Source organism: Echinops telfairi, unplaced genomic scaffold, assembly GCF_000313985.2.
Source record: "Echinops telfairi isolate 266 unplaced genomic scaffold, ASM31398v2 ScPeMD7_3;HRSCAF=10, whole genome shotgun sequence".
Classification (NCBI taxonomy): domain Eukaryota; kingdom Metazoa; phylum Chordata; class Mammalia; order Afrosoricida; family Tenrecidae; genus Echinops; species Echinops telfairi.
In genome coordinates, this window is record NW_022103899.1 from 62,893,462 (window position 1) to 62,905,241 (window position 11,780).

Below are 11,780 nucleotides of genomic sequence, written 5' to 3' on the forward strand. Positions count from 1 at the left end.
GGAGTGGTGGAGCTGTGGAACACGCTGACATCGTGAGGCGCCAGGAACTCCACGAACTTGGCGTTGGCGAAGGCGGCACGCTTGCAGTGGAAGATGGACGTGACTTGGGTGGAGATGTAGAGAATTTTCCCCGTCACCAAGGACACGGCCACCGCAAACAGGTCCTGGGGAGAGAAGGGGCCGTGGGGTCAAGGACAGACAGGACGGGCTGAATGTGGCCACTCCCAGAGACTCAGAGCCCGGGGCGGCCTTGGCCCCAACAGAGACTCCCAGCCACTGCTGAGTCCACTGTGCTTTCAGTGGGCGAGAGTGGGCAGGAGACTGGCAGGCCTCTCTTCCGAGGCACCTGGGGAGTGGACTTGAACCTCTAATCATTCAGTTAGCGGTCCAGCGTGGTGACCACTAGCCCCCGCCTGGCCTGCAGTGGGTTTCTATCTGTCCCTCCTCAAATGACATGAAGGCCTGGGCAAGTGGCCCTGCCCACTGTGCCTGGCAGTCATGAGGCATGGGATGGTCAGCCCGGTCAAGGTGAGGAGGTATGGCCCAGGCATGGGGAAGAGAGAGAGGGGGATCTGTGCTGCTGTGGCAGCCACTTCCCTACAAACGTCCTCACTGCCTGAAACACCCCCCTTTCCTGCCTGGCACGCTGGTGGCTTGGCTGATCCGTGTGCGGAGTCGTGGCCATGGGTTGGGAGCCCAGCGGGGAGGGGGCGAGATGTACGTACACCATTCTTGGCGACGTGCTCTGAGGTCATGTTCTCAATCTCCCCGACGGTGTAGGAGGGCACATCCAGCCGGGGGGCGAGGGGGCTGGTGGGCATCAGCAGCTGGTAGTACTCCTCGTTTGCTGCCGAGAAACCATGCTCCGTTTAGCACACGGGCAGAGGGGGCGCGGGAGGAGGGAGGGACCCACTGGGACCCCGGGCTCAGCTGTCCTCCAGCAAAGAGCGGGGATGCTCCCCACCCTTCTGGGAATTAGCAGCAAAGCGCACAGCAGAAACCGAGAGATTCTGCCTGTAAAGTCAGAAGATGCTGGACATCAGCACTTTTAGATGCTACACTGTTTTAAATCTTGTAGCTCCTAGCCAGGTCCAGCGGGTCTGGACAATGGGCCTGAGCCCCCTACCTTTCACCTGCTTCATGCTCCGCAGGGCGTACTTCAGGGTGGCCAGCGTGCTGGCTCGTCCTTTGGCCTTCTTATCTGCAGGGAGGTGGACCTTCAGCTCTCTCAGCGTCTTTACCAGTTCTTTGTGCACGTCCGCTTTGCTGGACTGCTCACTGCTGAGAATTAAACACAGCGACCAGCAGCCCAAAGTGAGCGCCCGAGCAGGGCACGCGTTCCAGTGGCAGGTGCCTCCAGCCCCACCCTCTCAAACCAGCCCTGAAGGTCCCTCTCTCAGGTGCGACTGTGGGATGCTGAGCAGCCTCCCTGGCCTCTGCTCACTCCCATCAGTGGACTAACCAAGTCCCCAGAATCTGAGATAACTGCCCTGGGAAGTGTCCCCTTACAGGACCTGTGGTGACAACTGCCCATGTGGGACGTCCTCTCCAGAGGCCTCATCACCCGACCCCTGGGGTCATGGCACTCCTCCAGTGGGCTCTGGCTACTTCTCAGGTTTTGCTGGGAAGGGCCGAGGACCAAGGAGAGCCGCGTTGCTTCCTCCACATAGACAAGAAGCCCTTGGGGGCAGGGACTTAAGGGTCTGCAAGCTGAAGGACACCAGAGGCAAAGTCGGGCAAGACCACACCCTGGCGTGTGTGTGTGTGTGTGTGTGTGTGTGTGTGTGTGTCTGTGTCCTCCGGATTAAAAGGTGCAGAAGGCAGTGAGAAAAGCCAGTCTCCAGTGCCCTGATCCCCAGAATGAAGAGCCAGACCCGCCCCAGAGCACGGCCTTGCAAACCTGTGGCTGTGAGGACACAGGCGCGGAGACTCTAAAGGGAATGCTCCAGATGCACCCACCCAGGACTCAGACCAGCTCTGCTGAGACTCCGGAGCAGCCAGCCCCAAGGGGACGCAGGGCAGCAAAGAGCCCCCACCACTGGCCTTACCTGCAGCCGCTGGTGGACGGGTTGTGCTCAGACTTGGCCATCATCAGGCTGAAGGCATCTGGTCTGTGAACGAGAAGAAGTCACAGTGAAGCTCAGAAAGAGAAGCCTCTCCCTGTCTGCCCGGCCAGCTGCTCCACGGGAGAAAGACCGACCGCCCTGGGCGCTCCCTGTCCTGCAGGGCCCTCTGAGCTGGGACAGACTCAGAGTGGTGGGTTTGGTTCCCGGCAAGCTGCTGCTCTTGCTGGGCAGAGGCGCCCGTGTGGTCGAGCAGATTCTGGCTGTTAGTGACCTGCCCGTGTCCGGCAGGAACCACCTTCAGCAGGTCAGCCTCACAGCGGTTCTGCTTGCGGCCATTGTTGCAGCCACTGTGCCCACCCATCTTCTTGAGTGTTTCTCCTTTGTTGACGATCCTCTGCCAGGCGCGTCGTCTTTCTCCAGGGACTGCTCTCTCCTGATCACGTCCACCGTCCACAGCGACGGGCCCTCGCCCTCCTTGCCCGAGGCGCACTCCGGCACGCATCTTCCCAGAGCCGGGCTGTTCTTCCGGCAGCCCCTGGCACCTTCAGGACCTGCTCCAGCAGCATCATTCTTGGGTCGGCGTCCAGCCGGTGATGCGGAAGGCATGGCCCGGGTCAGGCGCCGTCACTACGGGAAGACGCTCCGGCTGTCATGGCGTCGGTCCTGGCACGAGGCGCCCCACGTGTCAGAGCAGAAGTGGCTCTGGAGTGTGGTTTTTGGTGGCTGAGTTTTCAGAAGTAGATCACCAAGTTTTTCTTCCGAGGTGCCCGAGTGTCCGGAACGTCCAACCCTCTGGTCAACCATGCACGAATCGCCCGGGGGATTCTGGGAAAACCCAAACCAACCAATCATGGCCCACCGACTGAGTCAGCTCTGACCCCACCAACCCAGTCTGGGGTTTCCAGGTCTGTAAATCTTGTTTTTCTTTAATTATTTTTATTTCAGGGGAGAGCATGAACGCAGTCCCCCACTACCACAAATTATGCAGTCGAGTTTCCCACATTTGGGGAAATCGCAGGGGTCAGCACATCCGGGGTGCAGTGCATAAGCCTCGCCCTGGGAAAACCACCTTCGTGATCATGGCGTCTTCCCTGCCAGGTATGTACAGACTGACAGCCTCATGTTTCTCCCCTAGAGCGGCTGGTGGGTTCAAACCGCTGGCCCTGTGGTTAGCAACCCAAGGCTAAACCCACAGTGCCACCAGGGCTCCTTAAGGGAAGACTAGACAAAACGAAACCCTGCCATGCGGTCAACTCTGACTCCTAACAGCCCTGCAGGGCTGTGCCTCTTCCTGAGAGTGGACACCCTTGTCTTTCTCCTGTGGAGCAGCTGGCGATTTCGAACTGATGACCTTGCAGATCACAGGCCGATGTGCAGTCACTACGCCACCAGGGCTCCTTAAGGAAAGACAGAAGCTGGTCAGCTGGCTGAGTTAATAAGACATCAGAGACCCTGGCAGCCTCGGCATGAGGAATGAAAGCTCAGGACATGATGGCGTTACTAAGGAGACGAAGCTGGCTGAGTGAAACCCACTCTACCATTGGCACCTACCCCTGGTGGGCATCCTGCGGTCCCACGAGCATCCCTAGCCCCTTGGTGCCGTCCCAGTCACTGCCCGGTCCTGGGGGGCAGTTCTCAGGGGATTCATTTCCGCTGCTGCCACTGCTCATCTCCACGTCATCCTGGAGCGGGGACCGGCCGGGCCCGGGCTCTAGAACGCCCTTGGAGGGGTCCCCACAGCTGGGAGTGGGGTCAGCATAGCCATTCATGTTGAAATCCTGGATCCTGCAATGGCGAGAGAGAGGTTCTGAGTTCAAGAGCACACACAGCGGTTGAGTGGGTGCCCCACTGTCTATCCACCACATTTGCATAGTGGTTACACCCTGGGCTGCCGGCCCCAAGGCCAGCAGTTTGAAACCAGCTGCTGCCAGGGAGAGAGACAGGGCCTTCTACTCTCGTAATGAGTGACCATCTCGGGAGAGAGACAGGGCCTTCTACTCTCGTAATGAGTGACCATCTCGGACACCCATGAGGTAGTCCTGCCCTGTCCTACAGGTTGCCGTGACGCGGCCTCCACCTGTGGCAGGAGCCTGCTTTTGCTCTGTCAGTCAGGGATCCTCGGGCGCCTGGGGGTAAGTACTGAGCTGCTCCCACAGGGCCACTGGCTCAAACCCACCAGCTGCTTCCTGGGAGAAAGGTGAGGCCGGCTGCTCCCGTGGAGATGGATGGCCTTGGAAATCCCAAGGAGCTGTTCTGCTCTGCCCTCCAGGGTCACTAGGGGTCGGAGAGGACTTGAGGGCGGGGGCTGGGTGTGGGGTTCAGCAGGGTACACAGGTGCAGTGCCTGCCTGAGGGCTGAGAAGTCGGAAGTTCACCCTGCAGGGGCCCCAAAGGCAGGCCAGGCAGTCTGCTCCAGAGGGCCACGGTCCTGGAAGCCCTACGGGACCGAGGGATGCTCTGCTCGCCTGGGTCACCTGAGCCAGCAGCGTTTTGGTCCCTGCTGCCCAGAGACCGCGTCCCTCTCCACAGCAGAGACATTCTCACAGCCAGTGGCACTCACAGAAACATGCAGGACCTGCAGAACGGAAAGCCGATGTGCTCTATTGCACTTCCACCCAAGTGAAATAAAAATCAAGAACCTGAAAGGAGGAAGAAGGGTCTCTATTTTTATGATTTTTTTTTTCATGGTAAAAAATAAGAGAACCAAAAATGGGGAAAAGATTCTTGGGGCAAAATACTGACTGAAGCAGGAAGCATCAAAAGACGATGGGAAGAACAGAGTCCCTGTACCAAACGAACTGGTCCACAGCCCATCTCTGGAGGCTGCACATGAGCCAGAACCCACGGTGCTGCAGGCAGAAGTTCAAGTGCCTTGACAGCATCAGCCAAAGACAAGGCTCTGGGAATGGACGGAACACTGAGCAAAAAGTTTCAACAAGCGATGAAACATTGGAAGCACTCACTCATCTAGGCCAAGAAATTTGGAAGACAGCTACTTGGCCACCTGCCTGGAAGAGCCCCCTGTTTGTGCCCATTCCAAAGAAAGGTGACCCAACCGATGCTCAGACGACAGAACAAGATCATTGAGATCACACGCAAATCAAATTCTGCTGACGATCATCCACCACCGTGGGTGGATGGACAGTACATGGACAGGGAACTGCAGAGGGTCAGGCTGACCCCATGCAGAAGAGGACAAGGAACAAGCGAGATCACCACTGACGTCAGATGGGTCGTAGCTCATAGCAAAGAATACAAGAAAGAAGTTTACTTGTGTCTTATTGGCTCTGCCAAGGCATTCGACTGTGTGCACCGTAACACACTGTGCATCGCCTTCGAAGAATGGGAACTGTACCGTGCACTTGGATCACGCGGCAGCTGTGCAAACATGACACGGGAGTGCTGCATGGTTTAACATTAGGGAAGGTGTGTCGGGTCGGAGCCTCTCAGCACACGTCTTCAGTCTGTGTGCTGAGCAGATATCAGAGAAGCTGGATTCTAGGAAAAAGAATGTGGCACCAGGATCAGAGGCAGGCTTGTAAACAGCCTGTGACGTGCAGATGGCCCCACCTTGCTTGCTGAAAGTGAGGAGAACCTGAGACACTTGTTGGTGAAGATCGAGGACCGAGCCTTGGGTGTGGATGACAGCTCAAGGGGAAGAAGACCCACATCCTCACAACTGGACCAAAGGTAGCATCGTGATGGAGAGAGGCTAAAGCTGTCAAAAATGTATCTTGCTCGGATCCACAATCGATGCTTATGGAAGCAGCAGTCAAGAGATCAAAAGATGTGTTGCACTGGGTAAAGCCAGTGTACAAGACCTCTTTAGGGTACGGAAAGGAAGTTACTGTGAGGACTGAGGTGTGTTCTGATTCAAGCGTGGTATTTTCAACGACTTCATATGCACGTGAAAGCCCAACATTGAACAGGGAAGACGGAAGAAGAATCAATGCATTTGAATGATGGTGCTGACGAAGACACTGAAAGTACCCTGGCCTGCTAAGAGGACAAGCCGATCTGTCTCGGAAGAACTATGGTCATAGCGCTCCTTAGAAGTGAGGATGGGGGAGCCTTCATCTTACATACGTTGGCCATGTGGTCAGGGGAGACCGGTCCCTGGAGAAGGACATCGGGCTTGATAAAGCAGAGGGCAGTGAAGGAGGAAGGTCCTCGATGAGATGGGTGGACAGTGGCTGCAGCCACGGGCTCAGGCACGGAGCGATTGTGAGGACGGCGCGGGACCGGGCGGGGTTAGGCTGCTCTGGGTCAGAACTGACGGTATGGCACCTACAACAACAACAACAAGAGGCAAAGAGACCTGAGAAGAACCACCCGCAGGAGGTCTCCTCCCTTCCAGGCTGACCTGGTGGATGGGAGCGCAGTGTGTGACCACCTCCACCTATCATGTTCAGGGACCGCGTCTTCAACAAATAAAGTACGCGGTGCAAGGAGAGGGGACCACCTAAACACCACCAGTGAAAGAACGGATAAAAAACTCTAGTATATACCAGGTGGTGCCAGAAAAACATGCACTTTTCCCCCAACGCTATGTATTTAATTTTTTTAAAAAACAAAACAACCTTATCACCTTCCAAGTGCTCTCTATGGCCCTTAATATATTTGTGAAATCTGCGATTCCATTCCTGGAAACATTTTTCAAGCTCATCTGTTTGGATGCTTGACAGTACCTCCCTCGTTTATTTCTTCACCTCATCTACGTCATCAAATCACTGCCCTTTTATGTCCCTCTGCATTCGCGGAAACAAAAAGAAGTCTCACGGAGCCAGGTCAGGTGAGTCAGGCATATGGGACGAGAGAGGCATGCTGGTTTTTGCCCACTACAGGTGCACTGAGATGGCTGTGAGCAGGTGCACTGTCGTGGTGGCCAAGCCAGTCCCCTATCTGCCACAAATCAGACCTTTTTCATTGCACACTGTCACGCAATCTTTTCAGAACCTCTAAATAGAAAGTTTGATTAGCAGTCTGACCTGGTGGAACAGACTCTAAATGCACTAGAGTCGGCACTCTTAGCCATTCAGGAAGTCGATGGATGTCATCATTCAACACCTCACCTTTCTAGAAATGAGAAAACCACTTGTACACTTGAGTTTTTCCCATAGCACTGTCCTTGTGAGCTGTGCTCATCAAACAACAGTTTCTGCAGCAATTTTCCCAAGCAGGAAACAAAATTTCATAGCCGCACGCTGCGCTGTTCTCTCAAATCAGCCATCACAAAAAACGAGGTTCAAGTGAAACTGCTTTCATGAAAAAAGTCACTGTGACCAGAGAGAACCTTCCCAAGTGATGCCACTGGGTGCACCAACTCATAGCGAGTTGCTCTATGCCCCCCACCCCCCATTGGGATACTATGCATTGGTAATAAACAGCGATAAAACCACCAATCTTCTTGCAGGATGGGGGGACGTGGAGCATATTGTGCTTAGTGAAATCAATCACAGAAGGACAAATATTTTCTGAGACCACTGTTAGGGACCCTTGGTGGCAATGGTGGGTCACACCTTGGGCTGCTAACTGACAGGTCAGCAGTTTGAAACCACCAGCCGCTCCTCATGAAAAAGATGAGGCTGTTGGCTCCCGAAGAGTTTCAGCCTTGGAAACCCACAGGGGCAGTTCTACCCTGTCCTGTAGGGTTGCTTGAGTCTGCATCGACTCACTGCCGTATGTATGTCTTTTGAGTTTGAGAGCAAGAGAGGCCAGAAAACAAAAACACACTAAGACAATGACTCTGAAAGCAAAGGTCACCATGGGGCAGGGCAAGGGAGAGACGATGAGGCAGCGGGCTAGAGGGGGGACAGGGGTTCGCTTGGGGGAAGGGGAGATCGGTAAGCCGCAAGAGGGAGAATAGAATTCAGAGGGTCAACATGAGAGGGGTGGTAAAGAAGCTTAAACTGTTGAATACAAAATTGATCCTCTAAAACATAAGCCCCCTACTTTATTCACCATTTAAAATTTTGTTTTTAAAAATCCCAGAATGGCGCTGGAAAGGCTGTTGACAAACTCAACAGAACCTTCTACCGGTGCCTCTGGCGTGTTCTGGGCTGCCAGCTCCCCAACTTTACGTAACAGGGATCAGGCTGCAAGTCTGGCCGTATTTACAATCCTGTGTTGGTTGCAATCAGCTTGCTGCTTCCTGGTCACAGGCAGCCAATTCCCGGAGGCCAGCCTGCCCTAATCCCGAGAAATGTAGTCCTCGCAGTAAACAGGCCGCTCTCCATGACAACGGCTGTCACTGAGGAAAATGGGGCTGCGGCCTCCCACAGGGATGGGGGTGGGAGCTGACCAGGCCCCTCCTCCTCCCCCCTCCTAATACACGCAGCCTCCTTAGAAAAACCTTTCACAACATGGTAGAAGCCCCCAGCTGGGATCTCAGGGTGACCAGGCAGCAACCATGCCTAGGAAACTGGGGCTCAGGGCTGGCCACAAAGCTTTCCCTCCTCTACCCCACCCGGGAGGAGCCCCGTCTTCGCCAGTGCACCCCAATTTCTTTTGGACCCCAGAGCCTGTGAACCCTCCAAGGGTCTCAAGGGACAGCCCCTGCTCGGCCTTTGGAATTGCCATCCTGCTCAACCATGACCCTGGTGTCCCCGGTCACTGCAGTGCCCACTGCCCTGCCTCTGGTCTGTCCTGGACTTGGGAAGAAAGGAAGACACGTGCTAAAAGTGTGCACATAAAAGTGTCCCCAGAGGAAGCCCCCTGGGCTTGGGGCGGGGCGGGTTATTTCCCAGGTGGGCCGGCTGCCTGGCATAGTGGCTCTGGCTCCGTGGTCCCAGTAGGTCTCACGCACTCGTTTTGAAAGTCAATGGCAGCACCACAAGGTCTCCCTTTCCGGGGATTGCACCCTGCCAGTCCTGGCAGCACCCAGCGGCCCCAGGGCCAGAAGGTGTGTGGGGAGCCAGGTGAGACTACATCAGTGGTTAAAGACCAGAGCAGAGACAGTTCTGACGAGTGCAAGGCAGCGGTCCACACGAGTGGGCACCCTCCCACTTCCCCAGTCACATCACCCCACACGCAGGCAGGACCACGTCAGAGCCTGCTCCCTCATGCGTAGCTCCTGAGAAAACTTTCTGCCTTGGTAGCGGGAGGGTCACCGCCTGGGAGCTGCCTGGCCGGGGGAGGGCACACTTTGGGGATGGCATACAGACGAGGGGTGGGGTGTGCGTGTGTGCCCCCCACTCAGCACCCCAGCCCTGGCTTGGCTCCTGGCCAGTGAAGGATGAAAGTTGCTAAGACCTTGGAGACTGGCAGCCCACCCAGGGTACCTCACACAGCTTCTAATTCCAAATAGAACTCCCTTCACCTAAGTGACTAGACTCCCAGTTAAAACACAAGTTCCAACCGAAACCCTGGATCAGAAGCCCTGGGTGGGGTGGGGGTACCTCCCCCTTGTAGCTGGGAGACGTCTGGGACCACGCAGAGGGGAAGTATTCAAGGAGGGGGCTTCTGCCACACTGTGGGGGTGAGAACGTTCTAGGGGACCAGAGGCTCTTCCTCCCCCTCACACAGCCTAACTCAAATCAAGATGTTCAGGTGTGATGGGAAGAAGGGGCAACCCTGCCCCAGCCCTGCATGCCCGTGACTCAGTTTCCTGGTCTGCCAAGCCTGAGCTGATTCCCAGGCACCCTGTGGCTCGGTGGCTGCGCACGAGTTATGAATCAGCCCTCCCAACGGGTTCTTTCTGTGTCGTTACAGAAACCTTGGCAACAAGTGTGTCATCATGCCCTAGCCTGGCCTTCCTGGAGGGGAGGAGTCCGCTGCCAGCCCTGGGCTTGGAGCAAGTTGCTCCCAGCAGGTGCTGTGACCACTCCACGGCAAAGGAGACATCACCTGGGCAGACCCTGTCTACCTGTCCTAGGGAGAAGGGTCAGCAAAGGAGGTGGGCATGAGTGGAGGCTCCCCACCCTCAGGGTGCCTGGGCACAGGGACCCCCAGGCTGGAAAACCATTGCCCCAACTACACTGGCCCCACCAGTGGCCTGAGACTTGACCTTCTGGCCACCCAGGAGGATGCCAGCCTCCCTAAGGGTTCCCCCATGTGCCCACTACCAGGGACACTGATCCTTGGTGGCCTTGGCTGTAAATCTGTGTGGCCTTAGAGAAGCCAGCTGACCTCTTTGGCCTCAGTTTCTTGCCCTGTAAGAGGGGGTGACAGGGTCAACTGGCCGAGTCTCGGGAAGTTTGTGGGAGCTAACAGCGCTGGGTACTCCACGCCATGGCGACTGTCACCCGTCTCATTAGAGAAGGAATTCATTTCCCGACCTGCCCCCTCCCCAGCGCCCACTGCAAGCTTGAGGCTTCAAATGGACACCACACCGGGGTCAGCGCATGTGTGTGCGTGCGCGCGCGCATTTAAGCCGGCCGTTGCCACTCACGCAGACCCCAGATCCTCCTGAGCGTGGACCCCAGACTCAGGGCACTGACCTCTGAGCTGCCAGTGACGCCCCACCCACCCACCCATCTGTGGACCCCAGGCCCTGGGAAAGGGCGCCAAAGCCGTCCGAGGGCGGCCTCGGATCCATCTGTGCACCCCAGGCCCGGGAACGGACCCCAGATCCGTCTGTGGACCCCAGACCCCGGACTCGGACCCCAGACCCGCCCTCGCCCGGCCCGCAGTTACGTAACAGCGCGAGCGGGGCTGTCCGCCCCCGGCCGCCCCCACCCCACTCACCGTGGCCCCGCGTCCCGTCCCGCTGCCGTCTGTGCGCTTGTCCGTCCGCCGGGCCGCCCGTTCGTGCCGGCAGCGCCTCTGCAACGCCGGCAGCGGCTCCCGGCAGCGCCGTGGTCACATAGTAGAAAACGTGACCGCGCGCCGGCCCGCCCCCCACGCCCGCCATTGGCCGCGGCCGCGCCTCATCTGCATAACCGGGGGGCCCCGGGCCGGCGAGCGGCGAACGCCCATTGGCTGCAGCGCCTGCCGCTCACTTTACATAAGCCGCACATGGAACTCCATGTTCGCCGGGGCTGTTCTCAATGAAGACGCGGCGCGCTCGGGCGCCCCTCGGTGTCCGCCCGAGTGGTTCCTTCCACTTCCGGCCTCGCGGCTTCCATTCAAGACGCCGCGTGTCCCGCGGCCCGGGGAGCGCGGAGTGGGGCGTACCACTGCGGAGCGGGGGTTCCCGGCCGGCAGCGCCTGCGCATTCCGCCCGGGGGCCAGGGCCGCCCGGCAACCACCGCTCACTGGTTCCCACGCATCGCTGGTGCCCACTCCTTCCCCCGTTCCCATTGATTCTCCCATTCCCCCTCAGCCACTCGTTCCCACGCATCCATTTATCCTAGGCATTCCTTGCTTCCCACTCATTCACTTGTTCCCATTTATTCTCTTTCCCCTCCATTCATTCGTCCCCACCCCCTTCCTCGTCCTCCCATTCATAGGGTCCCTCCTCTCACCAGTTTCTCCTTAGCACTCATTCGCTCGTGCGCGTTCCCTGCTGCCCGTTCGTTTTGCTCCGGTCGGTGTCCCGGCCGGTCTCGCTCCTCCCGGCCCGCCCCGCCGCCCCCTGCGCTGGAGGCTTTTCACTCTAGTCCCAGATCCCAGGACGGTCCGCTTCAAAGGCCTCCCTGGCGTCTGAGATCCTGCGTCCCAAGTTTGGGTTCGGGAAATGGGGCGGTATGAAGGGAATGATTGCTGTCCCTGCGCCATCACTGCAGACAAGGAAATCGTTAAACCTTGGCGCCGGAGACCCACGAACCAGGGCCAG

The 11,780-nt window shown here is 57.5% G+C and overlaps 1 protein-coding gene and 1 non-coding gene across 2 annotated transcripts in view; both read right to left on the reverse strand.

Moving 5' to 3' along the window:
• Positions 1-10,793, reverse strand: part of PER2 (period circadian regulator 2) — a 34,387-nt gene extending 23,594 nt beyond the window's left edge. Inside the window, exons 1-6 of the mRNA XM_030886912.2 lie at positions 10,751-10,793; positions 3,618-3,851; positions 2,049-2,111; positions 1,127-1,281; positions 726-847; positions 1-164 (exon numbers count right to left, since the gene is read on the reverse strand). The exon at positions 1-164 is cut by the window's left edge and continues 8 nt beyond it. Of these exons, the coding sequence (XP_030742772.2) occupies positions 1-164; positions 726-847; positions 1,127-1,281; positions 2,049-2,111; positions 3,618-3,835 (722 nt within the window). The 5' untranslated portion in view covers positions 3,836-3,851; positions 10,751-10,793. The remainder of the gene's footprint in view (positions 165-725; positions 848-1,126; positions 1,282-2,048; positions 2,112-3,617; positions 3,852-10,750) is intronic.
• Positions 3,009-3,172, reverse strand: LOC115872173. Its single transcript, XR_004047713.1, has one exon. It is a non-coding gene; the product is annotated as a U1 spliceosomal RNA (small nuclear RNA).
• Positions 10,794-11,780: the final 987 nt, after the last annotated feature.